The following is a 20,263-nucleotide window of genomic DNA, read 5'->3' as shown; positions in this document are numbered from 1 at the left end:
AAAACTCCTCAACCTAATAAGTGAATTTGGCAAAACAGCAGGATACAAAGTCAACATCCAGAAATCAAAGGCATTTTTGTACACCAGCAATGCAATAGAAGAAGAAGAAATCAGAAAAAAAAATACCATTCAATATAGCAAGAAGAAAAATAAAGTACCTAGGCATAAATTTAACCAAAGAGGTAAAAGACCTGTACACAGAAAACTATACAACGTTGAAAAAAGAAATTAAGGAAGACACAAATAAATGGAAGCATATACCGTGCTCATGGATTGGAAGAATTAAAAAAAAAAAAAAAAAAAAAAAAGAATGTTATCTGAAAGCTAGACAAAAGGCCTCCCAAGGTGACATTACTCATCTCCATTCACTAGAGTTTAGGGGCAGCGCTCACGCACTCCACTTCAGCAGAGCGCCAGAGCTGGTCGTGTTAAGACTCGGAGATTGTTGCATTAAAGCCAACACTCAGTGTTTACTTTACAATGGGAACTAGAACTGTGGAGAGAATAATAGCTGGTGGTGTGTTTTTTTAAAAAATGTTTTCTGTGTGTCTAGCATAGTTCTAAGGATTCTACACATACTGTTTCATGTATTTCTCAAAATGACTGTTACGTGCTTTTTAAGATGAAAAAGCAGAGCAGTTACTTTTTGAATCCTTCCCTCTCACCCAGCGCGCGCAATTGGTTTGCAAGTCCTGTCGCCAAGTGCATAGTTATTAAGCCTTTTGAATGCATCCCCCTTTCTATTCCTACTGTCACTACCCTAGTTCTGGTCCTCATGGTGTCTCAGCTCTACCCCGCCACAGCCTCATATACACATCTCTAGGCCATTCTTTAAATTGTCCCTTGTATTTCTAAAACACAGCTTTTACTGTGCCATTCTTCTTGTATAAAGCCTTTTATGGCTCCTCATTGCCATAAAATAAGAACGCAGTTTTCTTGGCATGGCGCAAAGGTCCTTCAGCTTAGGGTCTGTATCTCACCTCTTGTTACTTTCCTTGTCCCTCGTTTCTCCACAGCCCCTTGTTCTCAAAAATTTTAGTCCATAGCCACCTGGAACAACTCACAGTTGACTGGACACACTACTTATGTTGCTATATCTACTTGTAGGCAACAAATATTTATTGTGCACTTACTAGGTTTCATTCATGCGCTACACACTTTACCTACGTTATCCTATTTAATTGTAACAAGAGCCCCATGAGTTCAGCATCACCACCTTCCTTGTTAGAGATGGGGAGGCTGAAGTGCAGGGGGCTCAACTTGCCAAGTGCCCCACAGCTGGGCGTGGGGTGGGATGGCTCGATTGACCTGGAGACCCCCAAACTCCCTGCTTCTGCTGAGCCCGGTCTAACTCATACTACCACTGCCTGCCCCAGCTGGATTATGGGCTACTTGCAGGTAGGAACTGTGTCCGCTTCGCATCCACAGTGTCCAGCTCCGTGCCGCGAACTCCAGTCACTCCAAATGTTTGTTGAACTGATCCGTAGGAAAAGACGAGGGCACGTGTCTAGAAGACGCTGGTTCAGCCTTAAAAAAAAAACCCAGGTGGGTTCACTTCCCCCTGACTCGTTAACAGATTTGCCAGTCTCCAAACTTACCAAAGAAACCAACCGCCGCTCCGTTCTTAGTCACAGCATCTGCCCCACCGAAGGTCTCCGTTTACTGCAGTTACCGTGGCGACGCCTCCGCGTCCCCCTGCGGCCGGGACCTGCCAGCTGGCGGGCCGGGAAGCGCATGCGCCCCAGAGGAGCCCCATTTTCGGGGAAATCCCAGCGTGGTGTTGCTGCGACCCTCAATCTCACTCGCCTTTTCGCCCCGGCTATTTTGCCGGGTATAACTCAAGTTCAAAGACAAATAGAAAAGCCCAGCATTCTACCAGTTTATTATCCCAGTTTAATTTTTACATCGTTTATATTATTATCCTAAGGATGTTATAGTGTTAAACCAAATGACTTTTGAATACTTTCGAAAATACCTAATAATACAAAATGACCCAAAAGATCCCCTGACCGAGGGCTATCATCAGCAAAGATACTTCGGGAGGCTTTTGTTTGTTTATTTACTTGGCTCTTTATTTTACATATGTTATCTCTGTTGGCCTTCAAGTGTAAATAAGATTTTATGTTGTGGGCTCCTTGGTCACAGGACGCTGGGCAAAGAGAACGGGAGAGCTTGACAGATTTGTTCAGCAGTTTGCTCAAGTGCTATGTGCTATAGCCAGAGCTCAAACTGATTTTTAAGTATCTGGTGTTATTGATTACAAAACATAGTTTTAAAATGGCTACGGCATTGCAATAATATGTAACAACTTTACACCCAGAAAATATAAAGGATTCATAATTCAGTAAGAAAAACTAACCACCTAATTTTTGAAATGGGTGAAGGACTTTGAATACTTCGCCTCAGATATATGAGCAGTCAATAAATACACATGGAAAGACGCCTGACAGTAGTCCTCAGGAAGGTGCACACAGCGATGCACACACTCCACACTGACTGGAATGGGTAACTTTTTAAACTGCCAGCACCAAGAGTGGAAGGGTATGGAGTAACTGGAACTCTCATACATGGCTGATGGGAATGTAAAATGGCACACTTTGGCAAACCAGTTGGCAGTTCCTTTAAATAAATGAAATCTTTTTTTTTTTAAAGGAAATTTATACATATACCATGCCATTTCATGTCCAAGGTATTTACCCAAGAGAAACAAAAATTTATGTCTGGCCCCAACCAGTGTGGCTCAGTTGGTTGGGTGTCATCCCACAATGAGAAAGCTCACAGGTTTCCCAGTCGGGGCACATACCTGCATTTTGGTCCCGTCCCACTCAGGTCATGTACATGAGGCAACTGACTGATGTTTCTCTCCCTCACTCCCTCCCTCCTTTCCCCTCTCTTTAAAAATAAACAAAGCCAATGAATAGTTCTCTTTAAATAGAAGTAGTTTACTGTAAATAGTCAATAAAGTTGATAGGGAAACATGGCTGCATTACATTTTGTTTATTGGTTACCATAAGGTTACATAACAACTTTCCAAAAACTTTATACCATGCATTTGTTGACAATATTCAAATACTCTCTTTAGAAAGTATTCGCTAGGATTTTTTTTTAAATACACATCCTTGCTATTATTAAATGACCCAGGGTGTCTGAAAAGTCCAAAAATATAAGATAGCATGTTAGTTACATTTTCAAATAATATGTTCAATATGTTTTTTTTCAACCTCCAAATATCTTTTCAGGTGAAATACCTTGAAATTAAAGCACTGGGTTTGATTGTTAATCAGAGAAAAACAATAAATTCGCTATTTAATGTCTTTAAAAATCTGGAAACAGAATATAGTGTATTTATTTCAACACTAAGAATTGTCAGTTATTTCTGAATGTTTATTGAGTCAGGTCCCGTTATTAGCATGTTTACATGTACTTACCTCACTTAATCCTCACAATTTTATAGGAAAGACTTCAAATGGGAAAGATGAGATTAATTTTCCCAAGGGAGATAGCCCAACTGGCAGAGAAAGCATTTGAATCCAAGCTTTCTGACAGTAATACTTACACCCTTAGCTATTGTGCTATATTAGTTATTTCCTGTAATTCAGGAGAAGTCCCATAATTATTATAAAAAGAGCTTCAAGTCCTGGTTTACTTCTTATAAGCATTCTGATATGAGGCAACCTCCTTCACCTCTAGGGCTCAATTCCCCCATGTGTAACGGGGGTCAGTGGCATTTAATGACTAACTCATGAGTTTACTGTAAGATTTAAATGAAATAATGGGGATATTGCCGCTTAGCACAGTGCCTGCCACAGTAATGGTTCAATAAAGTGTGGGGTCCCTGTTCGGGCTCCAGATAAGGGGTACCCCATCCCGCAGAGTGCCCCCAGGTGCCACAGATGAGGGAATAAGTCATTCCAGACACTCTCGGTCTGCCAGGAAAAGGGGGTGGTGATTCCCTCTAGTGGAGAATGCCCCAAGCCCTTCTCTTGAAGTGGCTTTTATTGAGAACTATATGCACAGGGGTATACAGCGTGCATGCAAAGCTTATCAATCAATGCCTAAAGGCTATGTTTACAACTGAAGGAACACAGAGATCTGCCTCCTGTCAAGGTCTGGTAGACAGGGTGGCACTCATTCAGCTCTGAAACCTGGGAAACTGATCTCATCCTATGCTCACCCTATGCCCAAACGTCAGTACTTATTAACTCAAGGGCATTCTTAGCACAGTAAGTTTCATAGGATTTAATTCATTCCTTTTCCAGGCCTAATTGCCCTTGGGAAATTGCTTGATCCAGTTAGGGCTATTCCTGCCTTTAGTATAGTTTCACTGCTCCAGTCAGGTGGGTGGAGCAGAGCAACTGAGAGATAAGGCTACTTCTTTCAGATAGAATGAGGACTCCATGACAAAGCCAAGCGGTGAGGTCTTTTGCCTCTTCTCAGTGTCCCCCAAGTCCTTCCCTGATGGCCCCTATGTGACTGTGCCTGTCTTAGGTTGCCCCTGCCATCGAGGGGTCTTACCTGTCATTGACTAACCAGCCATCCTGTGGGGCCAAGCACAGCCCCTGCCAGGGGGACAGGGTTTATCTTCTCAGTGGCCTATTTTCCCAAGGCCTCCTTACTCAGCTCCAGCCTTGGGGCCCTCTTGCCCGTCAGCAAGGCTACAGTCCCTGAAACCAGGTGGGACAGTTCAGACACACAGTAGGATGGCAGCAGAATATAGGCTCCAAAGACTGCCTGTGTTCCCATTCTAGGGCCGCCACCCCTTAGTTGCGAGACCTAGAGAGAGCACTCACCTACTTGCCCTTGATCTGCAAAATAAGGATAATTGTACCTACCTGCATAAAAATGTCCTGAAGTCATGTAAAGTGGCTAAAACAGTGCCTGGCACTTAGTAAACAGTAAATTATTATTAAATTCTGCTAACCCAAATTATTTCTCTGTACAGTGTAGGAATGATTGTATCACAACTGTGGATTTAATTCTTGATCTAGATTTTCTGCCAAGCTACCATTTGGAGAACTATAAATTTTATTAAAGTCTGGCAAGTGATTAGCAGCCTTCTATTGCACATTGGAGAAGTCATATGGTATCCAAAACCTTGAGTCTAAACAAAAGAAACACAAGTAATCTGAGTTTGGAATCTTAAAATTAAATACAAATGTAGTACTTCACAGTCAAACATAGCAGAGTTCACTCTTCAGCAGGTGCTATAGATCCCAGCCTTGAGCATGCATCAGAATCACAGAAAGAACTTATTAAAACACACACTAGAGTTTCTGAACAAGAGATCTAGAGTAGGGCCCAAGAATTTTCATTTCTAACAAGTACCCTGGATGATGCTGATGCTAATGACTGGGGTTCAAACTTTGAGACCCACTGATGCAGTTGGCTCTGAAAGCTGATAAAGAGGCCTTTGAAGTAATTTAACTGTTAGTTAAAACCAAGTATGCACCAATCTATGACTAGACGACAATAAATATCTTGGTAATGGTGGTTCCCAAACTTGGTTGCACACTGGAATCATCTTAGGAGATTTTAAAATACTGATGTTTGTATCCTGCCTCCAAATATTCTAATTTAGTTGATATGTATTGAGACTTGGGCATTAGGAATTTTAGGAGGTCCCCAGGTGCCTCTAATGGAGGCTGAAGTTGAGAAGTACTGCTTTAGAAGGCCTAAGGAAGAAAGGCTCTTTACATCTGGTATTCTTTGAAGTTTTTAAATCTACTTTTGTAGCAAAAACCAACATTAACAAGATAGATACTTTAAAGGTCAGTTCCAACTGGTTGCCAGTGAGCTAATGATAAGAGTTTTTACCATGGTTCTCAACTTTGGCTTTAAGCTTTTAAAAATAATATGTCAAGGCCTCAACAAGTTGACTACCCTCAGGCATTTTGTAAATGCTCCCAAAGTTGAGAATCATGGTTTTGAGGTTTACAGGAATATAAGTTAAAAAAAAAAAAAAAAAGATAAAAAGCCAACCAGTTGGAGAATAATAGGGAAAATGAATGTCAAAAGAGTGCATTCACAAACCAAGCAGATAATCTTATATTTCAGTAACATAAGGAGTAACACTAAAATGGTTTTTATCCAGGGAGGGACAGTATTTATTAAATACCAAGTCTGAGAAAGCACAATACGGATAGAAAAATTGCAATAATGCAAATGGATACAGATGATTTTTATGTAAATAAAATCAGTGATACTAGAAGAAAATAATATTATTTTTGGCCATCACAACAATGAAGAGGCCCAAAAGAAAGCTGCATCGGACACTTACTAGCACAATGACTTACAATAGCAGTAGAAGGGAAAGTTCCCTTATCTGAGAAAGTTCCCCGAATACATAGTTTCAATGTGCTTCCCCCACTCCATAACCACCTCACTTAGGTTGAGAATTCCTATTATACAGCCAAGGGGTAGATATTTCAAAAACCAAGCCAAAAACAGAAAACCAGTGTCTGAAAGCCAAACAGATGCCTTGAAGAGAGACCTACGCTGAATGCTTAGCAGATTGAGGGCTAGGAAAATTGTCTGCAACTTTCTGTATTCAATTCTGTTTCAAACACTAAATATACCAATCAATCAATGTTACTGTACTCAAACATTTGTGCTCTATGATCATTATTTATTTTATGTACATTACCATTATTGATGACACTTTCACATTTAAAGACCGTACAAGAATTTTATAATATATGCAACCACACTTAACCTGCTGAAGAAAATATAAACAATTATTCCCATGCCTACTTTTTAAAGCTGCACATTCCACTTGATGGAAAAAGTAATGGACTACAGTGACTTTCCCAAAAATAAAAAACCAAAGACGGTGTTAAATTTTTCTGAAAGTCAGACTTTAATCACACAAAGTCGTTCTATTGTAAGTTATATGCAAAGCAACTAGTTCTTCAGAAAATAAAAATAAAATAGTTCAATATTTAAGATATATTAGACCAAAAAAACTGAATAAAGGTAATAATATATTACTCAAACTTGAAAATACATACTAAATATTAGAATAGGAAACTTTAATTTCCTATAGCCAAAATTTTATTTACAGGAGGTTTCAGGTTGGTTAATTGATAGAAATTTATGTGAAAGTTCAAAAATAAAATAATTGCTTTATTTCTTAGTTCTATAAGATCTTTGTAGTTTTATCTGAAAGAAGGACAAAAACTTGAAAGCAACAACAGGGAAAGGGGAATGGATACTTAAGAATATACTACTGAGAAGAAGCTGTAAAACTTGACCTCACTTATGACACATGGGCAGAAAGAGCAAACCAGCCTTCTTCATCTTGTTTCTCAGTCTGCTGAAACAAAGTTGCAAAAAGGATTTAGAAACTAATCAGAAACATGAGTCCATGCAAGCACACAGAATCCTATGCCACTGCATGGTGCTGAAAATTAAATTGCGAGGGGGCATTTTTATTCTCTAACAGAGAGACTCCCAAGTCACTGACATCCTGGTCAACAGGCATCCTTGTTGATTTAGGAGACCTAATTTTTTTAAAAATGATAAACCCAGTGTTTTATGCAAATCATAGGTACAACTTTTAAAAATAACATAGTTATTTAATCTGGTAAATTAAATTTGTTATTAAATTACAGAAACTGAGAGCACATTGTATAAAATACTTTATTTAAAGCATTTTTAGAATATAGTAAAAAGCAAAGGTCGTATCTTCTAGTCTTGGACAATTGGGATATCTGAGCCCATCCATTAATTTGGTCTGTTAATATTTCATGTTTATTGAAACACTCCCTATTTGGTCTAATTACTAACGTAGTAATAAGAACAACAAAGATTCCCCCTATATTAGAAGCTGTTTGCACAAGTTTTCAGATGTAATGTTTATTATTTTAAAGGTATCCTCACAACTTGCTATGACCAAACACTCAGAGGAACTATATTTCGCTGTGTTACCAACACACAAAAACACCTATTGCAAAAATTTTGGATATATTTTAAGATGCTTAGTTTCAATATAATCCTATAGTAAATGAGAACGCATGAGAAATATGTAAGACATTTATTTATCCTTTGTGTCATAACGCTGTAACCAGTAGTACCTCCATATGGCACACTGGGGTCACAGAAAGTGACCGGCCCAAGGGCTCTGACTATCCCAAGCCCCAGCCAGCCACGGCAAGGACTGAGGGAACCCATATTTTGGTATCCTACAACACAATTAAGGCACATGTTTTTGTCCTGCCACACTGTTTGGGAAGCTCTCCCTGAAACCAGTAATTGACCAAATCCTATTGAATTTTTATCTTATTCCTTAGTTACCCTACAAAACAAAAGAAATGCATGGCTTTTTTGTTTTTCTAATAAAGATAAATTAATATTTCTTTACTTCTGAAAATTTTATATCATCTTTAGGATAACAGAAATAATAATTAAGAATGAAAATCACTAAAATAGCCACCTTCCACCCTCACCTTCCAGCCCCTACACACATTTCACAATTACATTTTATTATGTACCTTTGCTCTTGGATGAACAGGTGTGAATCGTCCACTTCCTGAGGTGGCATTTAATGGAGAACAAGAATTACTAGTAGCCCCTGAAGACCTAGTTGTGAGGAATAAGAGAGAGAGTAATCTATCATTATTAACCTTCAGAAATTATGGAAGACTGACAATTCTCAATAATGGGAAGAGCTTGAAAAGGTATGGCTGCCTTAGGTCCAAATGAGGTAAATTATTTGTAACATTTTCACCAACCTAACTCTTTTTAAAAAATTAATAGACTTTCCTTTTTTTAGAGTAAATTTAGATTTATAGAAAGATTAAGTGTGAAGTACCAAGAGTTCCAATCTAGTCCTCGACCCCTCCTACCTCCTACCCAGTCTGCCCTATTATTAACACCTTGTATCAGTGTGGCACATTTGTTAAAATTGATGAGATAATATTGATATATTATTACTAAACTAAATCTATTGTTTACATTAGGGTACATGCATAGTGTTATACATTCTGTGGTTTTGACAAATGTGTAATGACCTGTATCTCCCATTACAGGATCACACTAGTTAAGTTTTTAACATTAAAGGGGAAAAAAGGATGTGCAGAGGTGAAGAAGGCCCAGGATGTGGAAGAGTAACAAGACCCGCGGCAGTGCAGTGCAACAGTAGGCACGCAGTGGAGACGGAGGCCTGGCAGGTCCATCCCTCGTGTCACCATTTACCAACACGTAACCCATGTTGGCAAACCACGCAATTAGCTCTATGAGCTTCAGTCTCTTTATTATAAAGGAGGAAAACATTTGTGGTCAATTTATCCACCCTGTCATATATTATCTCCTAATTTTGTAACCAATAAAGCATGCTGCATATGTGCTTTTATCCCATTTTTGTTTCCAATAGCCAACCCAGTGCTTTCTATGCCTCCTTTTCCCCACAAAATTGTCCTCTCCGACTCCTTTATTTTATTTACATCAGTGAATCTGAACCTGTCAGATATTAAGCACTTTCTTTTTTTCACAGAGAATAACACACATACCACATTCTTGATTTCTTTTTTAAGTAATTATTCACATTACAACCCTACCTTCTTGTATTTATTCCACTGGTAGGAGAGACAGTACTGCATTTTGAGCTTTCTGGGGCTTCTGCTCCTGGAATAGATACCTCAATTGTCCTCTTTCCTCCTTCTAAAATTTAACAATAAATATTAGTTCATTAACTTTCATTAAAATAAAAATATAAAATTTAACTTGATTTCTGTCTTACTGCAAATTTCACATTATAAATCTGAGAGTTCTTTCTATATTTTTATCATTATGGCCCACAGATATACTTGAAGGATTTTTTTTAATGAGCTGTGAGACAAGGAACTTTAGTTACTAGTGTCAATTCAGTAGCATGCCAGTTCATAGAGAGCCAGAATCTCCAGACAAGTGGTAGATCTGGAAGTGAAAAATAGAAATTAAGAGCTAGCCCTAAAGAACTTGAGATTTTTGTCAAAAGTAGCTTATCTAAAGTTTTCCAAAAAGAGGAAAAAAATTCTGAAATCATTCAGTAAAACTTTAAATCTTCTAAATCTATTATATTATTACTATCACCGAAGACTTTAAATAGGAGGGGAAAGCTGGCTGAAGAGCTCAGGTGGTCAATGGCAATAATGATGTACATTTTCAATACAGGGTCCCGCAGAAGTAACACCTGCCTGAGTGTGGTTAGTAGGGTAATAATATGGGTGTAATAATTAATTGTTTAATTTGAACATTTCACCTAAAATGTCATATGATGTACTTGAGTCAGATATTGCTGTTATAGAGTTACATGCTTATGATTTTGTAATGAAAGATTTTGTATTAAAAAAGGGGTGTTATTTGTGCTGGCCCCTATATTTCAGAAGTAGGCTATCAATCAACAAGTATTTACTAAGTGTCTACTAATGAAAGGCTTTAGGTCCGTAACAGTCAGTTTCACAGAGGATCCAATGAATCACTGCTTAAAACCAGTGATTTCTGGACTTTAGGGGGTAATCAACCCCTATTTACATATTCCTTGGTTACCCTAGAAAACAGAAGAGTTTTTATGGCATATGATTTATTCTTATTTTATCATTAGAGTCCACAGTGGTTCCTGTGAAATCAAGACTTAAGAAAAGAATATCTTGCCCTGGATGGTGTGGCTCAGTGAACTGAGGGCCTGCCTGCAAACCAAAGGGTCACTGGTTCAATTCCCAGTCAGGGCACATACCTGGGTTGCAGGCCAGGTCCCCAGTTGGGGGCATGTGAGAGGCAACCACACACTTGATGTTTCTCTCCCTTTCTCCCTCCCTTCCCCTCTCTAATAATAAATAAATAAAATATTTTTAAAAATGTTAAATTCAAGACAATGAAACTTTAAAAAAAAGATTATCTTAAGTACTGTAACCACTGGAATGGCAAGAATAGTCATGAATTTGCCAATTTGCTTTAGAACTTAGGACAAACTATATAACCTATTTATATCTCAGTTTACCTATTTATTAAACAGTTATGATATCATCTACCTACTCTCAGGGTGTGTTGAGAACTAAATAACATAAATAAAAACATTTTTACCTTAAAGAACTATTAAAACAGAAGATGTCTTATTTAATCACAGAATTATTCTTAAGAGTAATCTGCTTTATTTTTCTTCATTGTACTTAGCACTGACATTATCTCATATATTTGTTTGCTTATTTGCTTACGGCCTGCTTCCCAAGTTGAATACTAAAGTAGTCAAGTTGGGCAGGGGCTTGTCCTGTTTGATGCAATATCCCCAGTGTCCAGAAGATGGCAGGCACATAGTAGGTGTACATACTTATTGAGTGATTTAATTTATTCATTCTAATTAGGAGTTGTATCTAGATTTCGTGACTATGAAGAACAGTAAACAAAGTTGTCATTCACAGATATCTAAAATAAAGAGGAAGGGCCCTGGGAAAATGTATGATCTGTGATTTTCCAGTTATTTCTTGAAGAGTCTGCTTTTGGGTCTATAGTTTCAAAGAGGAAGGAATTTCTAACTAAGAGAAAAAGTCTTATTGGCTGACAACTTCAAGGAAACCTACTTCAACCAGCCAGAGGACCTATGAATTTTCCGAAGACCCGAGTGCCTGAGCACCAGAGGGAATGCACCACTTGCTGATGCAGAGCTATTTCTGTTCCTGACAGAACCCTCCCTTATCCTGAACCCCTATCAGTCTCTTTACAGTCTTCATGGAGCTCCATCCCTTGAGGATCTTAATAATTCAATTTTTGGCTAAAGAGCAACTTGAGATCGACTCTGTTTCATCAGTACCTTTTTGAATGTGAATACTGTGACAACTAATTTTTCAGTTACTGCTCTTATTATTTAGAATCCCCTTTAGCTTTTCACATTCCTAAATGTAAAAAATAAAGTTTAATTTACAAATTCATATTTTAAGGATTTCAACAGAATAGCTTGTAACTGGTTGCTGATTAAATTCTAAATTATAATTTTGATGCTTTTGTGCAGCATATATCCTAAGTAAATCACATACCGTAATGAGTCCCATTTAGAGCAAGTGAAGAACCCAGACCCTGGAGGTTACTAGATTACTGCAGCACCATGGCATAGTTTTCTAATAGGAGACTGGCCTTCCAGTTCTATCTCTGTCATTTATTCTCTGACTTAGTCTGTTTCTTTCTAGGTAAAATTGAAGGCATTGAAATGTAAGATCTCTTAAGATTTCTTTCAATTCAATAGATACTTGCAAAATCAAAAAGTGAAAACTTCTTAGCTTTTTAAACTGTCTACCTTTGAAATCATGAATTTGTGACCAATCAGTCCAAGTTCTGAGAGGTGACTGAATAGGTGATACTGGTGAAGAGGAAGGATTCAAACCAACAAGTTTCTGCTGCTCTATTAACTGCAAGAGTTTTCCACGAGCCTCCATACTCTGCCGGTTCAATTCTGCAATCCGTTCCTCCATGCTACTTGGTGTTAGAGGTTGTGCTGCTGGAAAAGTCTTTAGGAAAAAAAGGCACAGATTCCATATTAAAAATAATCTAAACAAGTCTGACTTTTTGTAAAAATAAACTCTCGCACTAAGAGCCAGCAAGCGAATACTTACTAGCTGTTGCTGTATGCACACTTGAATGGTAGATAAACAACAGAATTTATAAGTCATTTAACTGAAAAATTAAGACTAAAACAAAGGGATAATAATCCTTCTAGTATTGGTGTCACATAAGTCCTCTAGTTCCTCTGTCCATGGAGAGTGTCTGTGGGACAAACTTTCCCGCACCTCTTAGTGTTTACTGACATTCACAAAAGCTCACAGGAACAAAGGCTATTTCTAGAGACCTGGCTTCTAAGTAACATACGTATTAATGCCAGATTTGGGTTCTGAACTGCAGCACACAAAAAAGTCTGCTGTAGTTGAAAGAGACGATTCTGTAAGTATAATCTTCATACATGTACCATGAATTATTTGGCAAAGATTTCTAGGACCCTTATTGCTCCTCTGACCACATTCCAGCCTCCTCAGGCCACTTTTGGCTTAAGAGACGTGACTCAAGACAGCTGGAGACTGGTAAGGAATACAAGTGTTGGGGGAAAAAGCTACCCAAGGAATATAACATAATTTTAATTTGAAAATTCCTGAAATATATGTCATTCTTAATTATTTCTTTTAGCTAAATATGTCCCTTTGTATTGGGGGCAATCTCTAAAAGAAATCAATAACTTGTAGCTTATGCCCATCAGTTTAAAAAGAGATAGGCAAAACATACGAATTAAAGATCATTTTGCAATTCTGATAACAAAAAAGGCAGTAATAGATTGTCTTCTCTAGCCTGATCTATATATTAATTAGAAAAGAAGGTAAACTAAACTTTTAACTCTGCTGTCTTTTTTAAATTAAAAAGTTGCCTATTTCAAATAATCTTTAAAACTCTGCAAAAATACAGATGTTTCCAGTGACTCAGAATTGAGGCAGTTTGTACTTATGGACGTCTGCACCGATGGCTACTGCCCACTCCTAATACTCCCTTCTGGCTCCTCGTCTGCCAGTCCCTTCTGACATGCCCATCTTGCCCTTATTGCCCATGAGCCAGTGCTGACGGATGCGGCCCTTGTCCCCTAAATTTACAATCCCCCATCTCCTAATCTTCCTCTTGGAAGCACTCAATCCACCACTGGTAAAGTCCTTATGGAAGCAAATCACCCTTGGAACTCATAACCCAAGAAGCTTGCCAGCTCCCTCCCTCTGCTCACTGTCCTGTCCCCTCTCAGAAGCCTGGCAAGAGTCACCCTAGCTCATAAAGAAGTAAAAGGAAGCCTCTCCCATATCTGAGACCAGAGTGAGGATGGAAGTTATAAACTTTCCACAGTTGGAGCTTAGGATCCCTTTTCTCCCCACAAACAAGAAAATGAAGGTTTAAGTTACCAGATTAGCCCACAGGTTATTTAACTTACAAAATTACTGCACCATAATATGCAGACTTTTGTTACACAAAGCATAATCCTTGGACTGGCATCCCTTGGGAACTTACCAGAAATGCACAGGGCCTACCTCAGACCAACTCAATCAGAAAAAGCCTTTTAGCAAGATCCCCAGATGATTTATATGTACAGTACATTAAAGTCTGGCTTTAAAAATCCTTTAAAATCATTTCTATAGGAAAATGCATTATGTGTCCTAAAAAATTAACTGCTCATGAGTTGAAGGCCAACTACATATAATTCCTTTTTATGAGTCCATTTAAAAATAAAAATGCTTTCAATTAAAATGGTGGTGTGACAAATTTTTAAGTCATATTAATTCCATGTTATATTTAAAACTTCACTCCTAGCTTAATTTTGGCTTTGCTACACATTTTACTTTTATCCTATTTTCATTATTCATTCCTTTCTTTTAAATTTCATATTGTCCTCTGTTATTGTATGTGAGATATAAACTGACAAATAACTTGTACTTATTTTGTGATAAGGACACGACAAAGCGTAAGCTATCTAGTAGCAACCTCAAAGATATGCATGATCACTTCTGGAAAGAAGTCTTTTTAAGGTGCTGCAGCAAGTACCTAAATTCCTGTATGTCCACATCAGGCCTTAACTGGTACTCACAGCAGTCATGTTGCTTGTATGACTCGTCTCCTGCTTGTTTAACTCTCGAAGTCCATCCCCTTGCTCTCCCCCAGGCCCGATAATATTAGTCAGATGTGCCTTGATAGCTGAATTCTGCAGTGTCAACTCAGCAATTCGTGCCATGATGTCCTTCCTTTGTATTAACGCCTCCTTCGTTCTAAGCTGTTGCCCATCCCCTGATACTGGGGGCTCTTCTGAGAGTGTGGGGTTCCTGGGTAGCTGAGTGTTAGAGAGGGAATTGCACAGGGGCTGTGAGTGGTTAACAAAAGGAGCCTGCGTTTTGGTCTCCAAATCTTCTCCCATGTGAGAGACCCTCCACCTCTGAGTGAAGAGATGACTCTCTTCACTTGAATTCTGAATGTCTGTGCTAGTCGGTGAGGTCTTCTTTTCCCAGTTTTGGTCCTTCTCAATTACTTCCACAGTTGGAGGAATTTGTGGAGCAGGACGAGTTTGAACAGTCCTCCTCAATGCTGTAGATAAAATTAAAAAATAACGAACTTGCATTACTTAGCCATAGACTGACACTATAATCATCTCATTAGAACACCACAGTAGAGAAGTATTTGAACAGAAGGATTTGGCTTCTAAAGGTCTAAATCATTTTAGCAGGACATATACCTGCAATGCCACCTCTGACAATCAAGTGCAAAGACTCTGACATTCCTTAAAGCTTTATCAGTATGCTTGTGAAAAATCATCTGCCAAGCTCACATTTTAACATGTATAGTAACTCATATCTGGGAATCTTGGGGGTGGGAACAGTATCGATAATAATGTAAGTTGAGGGTGGTTAGAAAAGGCATCTCTGAAGAAGCAAAATTTTTAAATAATTATATTGTGGCAGAAAGTTGAGCAAAGAACATTACAGGGAAAGAATAACATATGTGAAGGCCTCAAAATAGGAAAGAGCAAAGAAACGAGGCCAGTGTAGCTGTAGCATAGCAACAAGGGAAAACTGGAAAAATATGAGATTGGAGAGGTGTGCAGGGTCCATTTCTTGCAGAGCTTTTTAAGACATGTTCGGAATTTTCTAATTTAATCCAAGGGCAATGAGAACTAGAGAAGGTTTGGCACTGACTCCATTTACATTTCTTAAATTATGTAGATAATTGGAAGGTCCAGAAATGGAAGAAAACAGTAAGCAACTATGGTAATCTAGAAGAAAGATGGCAGTAGCTTTAGTAAGGTATGTTCAGTTTTGAACATGCTAATTTTAAAGCGCCTTATAACCTATCCATATATCTATTCAAGCAGAAGGATACATGGGTTGGAAACTCAAGAGGCATCTAGACTAAGATCCAAAACTGGAAGTTTATGGCATACAGAAAGTATTGGAAGCCATGAAAAGGAGTGAGATTACCTAGAGAGAAAGAATAGAGTGTGGGGGGAAAAACAAACAGCTCCTAGACCCGAAGAGCCAAGTAATGGAGGGGAAGCAAGCAAAGCAGGTAGAAATGAAGCAGCCAGGGAAGTTAAAATATGTTAATTACGGAGACCATCCCCAGATAAACAGAAATCAAGTTGGGATCAAAATGATTGCCACTTGCAGTAGGCCTAGAGGTGAAAGAGGAAGAGAGCCTTGCATGCACTTTTCTTTAACCACATGCAAATAGGAATTGGAATTAACACTTTAAAGAAGGAATGGAATATAAGAAAATGAAAACAGCATATATATACTACTGTTAATAGTTTATTCTTTTTATTGTATTTTTCTCCATTACCATTTATCCCTCTTCCACCCTCTTCCACTTCCACCCACCATTAAAGGAAAGTAGAAATAAATTAGTAGCTAAAGAAGATATTTATGATGGGGAATTCTAGAGAGCCATTCTCTAATATGGTAGTCCCTGGGCCATATGTGGCTATTCATATACAAATTTAAATTAATTAAAATTAAATAAATTTGAAATTCAGTTCCTCAGTCACATTAACCACATTTCGGGTTCTCGGCAGCCCCATGAGGCTATGGCTACCATATTATGTTTAATAGCAGATATAGCAGATACAGAACATTTTCATCATCAAAGGAAGTCTTGCTGGACAGAGCTGTCCAGAACATAACTGAGCTCTGATGAAGGGCCTTATGTATCTCTCATCTTTATCCACATGATCAATTTAACTGAACAATTCTTTACATGTGAGAATTCTAAACAAAATGCTGAAAATATGATAACAGAACTTCATCATTTCAGAGCACATATTCAAGGACAGGTCTATCGGCACACTGTAAAAGAAACATGCCTTGTTATTTTTCACGTAAAACCCTCTGAAAATGCTAACAAAATGTCTACAGCAACATAATTTGTTTTAATCAACATTTAGTATATGTTCAATCAATAAAAATATTTATAGTAATTGTTTCTTTAAAAAAATGTTAAGCTAGTTTACTATCACCAATGAAAAACTTACAAAGCTCAAAAGAGATCATTAGACAAGACTTTTAATACTATGCAAACATTTGAAAACTTAATTTAAGAAATGAAAATCTAACCTGAACAGAAATCAGATTTGATATCATATTTCCCAAATCTAGCCAGGGTTAACAATACTCCCTATTCTTCTAAAGAGGAGATATGGAATCAAAAAATTAAAGACAATTAAAGACATTAAAGACAAAGGAAATCCTCTCATTTTAGAGATAAAACTGAAGTCCAGAAAGGTACAGAAAGTATTAGTCCCATGTCTCACAGCTAATCATTTTGAAGGGGCAGACCGAGACTCCAGCTCTCTGACACTCAGCCTAGCACTGTCTCCCCACCCCACACAGATCTGACAGGCCCTGCATTTGCATTATAAAGGTCAAAACAAATTTTACAATAGCAAAGATTTGTCATTTTATTTTACCCCTTATGGCTCTTCAGGTCCTCCACTGGAAACATACGTCAAAGTACAGAAGATCTGACAAAATTTATAACACCTTAATGACAATAAATGATATTCTTCTATTCTCCTACATAAGACTATAAACACTCTTACTAAAGAAATAAAAATTTAGGCAAATTGGGACAAAATAATATTTTTCTAAAAACTTTGCATGAGAGTCTAAAGTAGTTTTTTGATTAAAGAACTCTTTTGAAAATGAAGTGAAAGCTATAGCTCCAGAAAAATGCACATGTAGACAAGTAAGTATAATTTTCCAAACAATGAAGCAGTCCATGGAATTTCTAAAGACCATCCATGAACTTTAAGTTAAGAATCTGTGAGCTAAGGGCCCTTTTGGCTCTCTGAGCAGCATCTTGGCAGCCAGCAAGAACAAGCACCTTAGGAAAGGTGGCAAAAAGGGAGCCAAGAACGCCCTAGCCAGTGGGTTCAATTGGGGCATCAAACCATACACCAAAAGGGTTGTAAAGCCAATCCCCGTTCACGGCACATACCCAGGCTGAGGGTTTGATTCCTGATCAGAGCACATACAGGAGGCAACTTGATCAATGTGTTTCTTTCTCTCTCTCTCTCTCTCTCTCTCTCTTTCTCCCCCTTTCCTCCCCATCCCCACCTCTAAAATCATAAACATATCCTCGGGTGAGGATTTTAAAAAAACAGGGGGAGCCAAGAAGTGTTGGGAACCATCCTGCCTGGTTTTAGGAACTGTAGCCTTGCCAACAGGCACGAGGGCCGCAAGGTTGGAGCTAAGAAAGGAGGCCTGGGAAAATAGGCCACTGAGGAGATAAAACCTGTCCCCCTGGCAGGGGCTGTGCCCCTGCCTCCCTCATATCATCCTGCTTGGCCCTGGAGGATGGCTGGTTAGTCAATGATGGGTAAGACCCCCACGATGGCGGGGACAACCTAAGACAGGCACAGCCACATGGGCTTGTGGGAAGAACTTGGGGGACACGGAAGAAAGGCAAAAGACCCTCACCCCTCGACTTTGATATGGCCATAGTCCTCATTCTATCTGAAAGAAGTCTCTTTATCTCTTGGTGGCTCTGTGCTACCTGCCTGGCTCAGGCTTGAAACAATACTGGAGACAGCCCTAAACTGGACCAGGCGGTTCCCAGAGAAATCAGGCCTAGAAGTAAATTCCTTGAAGCATGCTTTGTTTTTCCCTCAAAAGCTATGATAACCAGCTCATGTTGGGAAGGAAATTTACATTATTCGCAGACCCTGACCCTAAACGCTTTGGCGCTCTTACGTTTTTTCGTCTCGTCTTGGACCCATGTAAATCGGTGTGTTTCTGCCATTTGTTTTCTTCAAAACATTATCTATTCTCTGTAAACATTAATGTACTAATGTAATGATATCACCTGTACGTTCCTAGCCCCATTGATAACCCTTTCAATAAAAGCCATTGGACAGAGAGGCTTGGGGCATTCTCTAGTAGAGGGAATCACCACCTCCTCCCCCGATCCCCTGCCCCACCCTTCTCCTGGCAGACAGAGAAAAGTCTGGGACAACTTATTTTATTTCCACATCTGTGATGACCTGGAGCATACTCTGTGAGACAGTCTGCCTTCCACCTCAGCTGGTGCCCAAACAGGGACCTCTAGAGTCTGCCTCAAAGAAGAAGGTGGTTTATCTTAGAAAGACTGATAGATTGGTTTGCTGTGAAAGCATCAGCTGTGTTCAATATAATAAATACTGAAAAATACTAGTCACGAGAACTCAAGGAACCAAAATCTCATCTCATGGTCTCAAGAGTCGTTTTTTTTGAAGTGAGCCTAGCTGATCTGCAGAATGATGAAACTGCATTTTGAAAATCCAAGCTAATTACTGAGGACCTTTAGGGGAAAAATTGCCAGACTAATTTCCATGGCATGGATCTTACCCTTGAAAAATGTGCTCCATGGTCATAAAATGGCAGACCAAGTCTGAAACTCATGTTGATGTCAAGACTACCAATGGTTATTTGGTTAATCTGTTCTGTGTTGCTTTTACTAAAAAATGCAACAATCAGATTCAGAAGACCTCTTATGCTCAGTATTAACAGGTCTGCCAAATCCAAAAGAAGATTACTAGAAATCATGACCCGAGACGTATAAATGACCTGAAAGAAGTGGTCAATAAACTGATTCCAGGTAGCATTGGAAAAAACATAGAAAAGGCTTGTCAATCTATTTATCTGATTCATGATGTCTTGGTTAGAAAAGTGAAAATGTTGGAGAAGCCCAAGTTTGAATCGAGAGAACTCATGGGGCTTCATGGTGAAGGCAGCAGTTCTAGAAAAGCTCCTGGTGATGGGACAGGTGCTGGAGTTGAAAAAGCTGATGGATATGAGCCCCAGTCCAAGAATCTGTTTAAAATTCAGACTTTTAATAGGGACAAAGAAAAAATCATATTTGTGATTTAAAAATAAGAATCTGTGAGCTAGGTATTAACAATAATTTTTGGAAATTTTATTTAAAACTCTATATATATGCTGCAAAAGTGACTGTAAAGCAATTTTTAATTGTCCATAGATTTTTATCATGAATTTCCCTCAACTGACTGAGCTAAAAAGTTTTGATGAGAAAGAGGTTAATATCCAGACCTGACTTACAAAATCTTTAAGGTCACAGTTCTCATCTTTCCTTGGTTAAACTTTCATTAGTGTTTTGAGAACAATCTCCTCCTCTTTCTTACTCCTTCCTATGCTATTGGACCATAGGGACAAACGGGATTCCCGCTACTCCATGTTTTAATGCTGAGAGCTTTAGCTCCTTAATTTGAGCGTAATATTTATTTCTTTTTTTT

General features: G+C 38.5%; 1 protein-coding gene across 1 annotated transcript in view; it reads right to left on the bottom strand.

The window, feature by feature from the left end:
* Window positions 1-7,076: 7,076 nt before the first annotated feature.
* The window catches only part of SPICE1 (spindle and centriole associated protein 1), a 62,231-nt gene continuing 49,044 nt past the window's right edge, over window positions 7,077-20,263 (bottom strand). The window contains exons 14-18 of the mRNA XM_054577302.1: window positions 14,576-15,066; window positions 12,263-12,473; window positions 9,555-9,657; window positions 8,490-8,577; window positions 7,077-7,309 (exon numbers count right to left, since the gene is read on the bottom strand). Coding sequence (XP_054433277.1) covers window positions 7,256-7,309; window positions 8,490-8,577; window positions 9,555-9,657; window positions 12,263-12,473; window positions 14,576-15,066 — 947 coding nt within the window. The 3' untranslated portion in view covers window positions 7,077-7,255. The remainder of the gene's footprint in view (window positions 7,310-8,489; window positions 8,578-9,554; window positions 9,658-12,262; window positions 12,474-14,575; window positions 15,067-20,263) is intronic.

Source organism: Pteronotus mesoamericanus, unplaced genomic scaffold (genome assembly GCF_021234165.1).
Source record: "Pteronotus mesoamericanus isolate MK-2021 breed Mesoamerican mustached bat unplaced genomic scaffold, CSHL_Meso_final contig_42, whole genome shotgun sequence".
NCBI lineage: Eukaryota > Metazoa > Chordata > Mammalia > Chiroptera > Mormoopidae > Pteronotus > Pteronotus mesoamericanus.
Note: the sequence above shows the minus strand (reverse complement) of the source record. Positions and strands in the feature narration are given on the sequence as shown.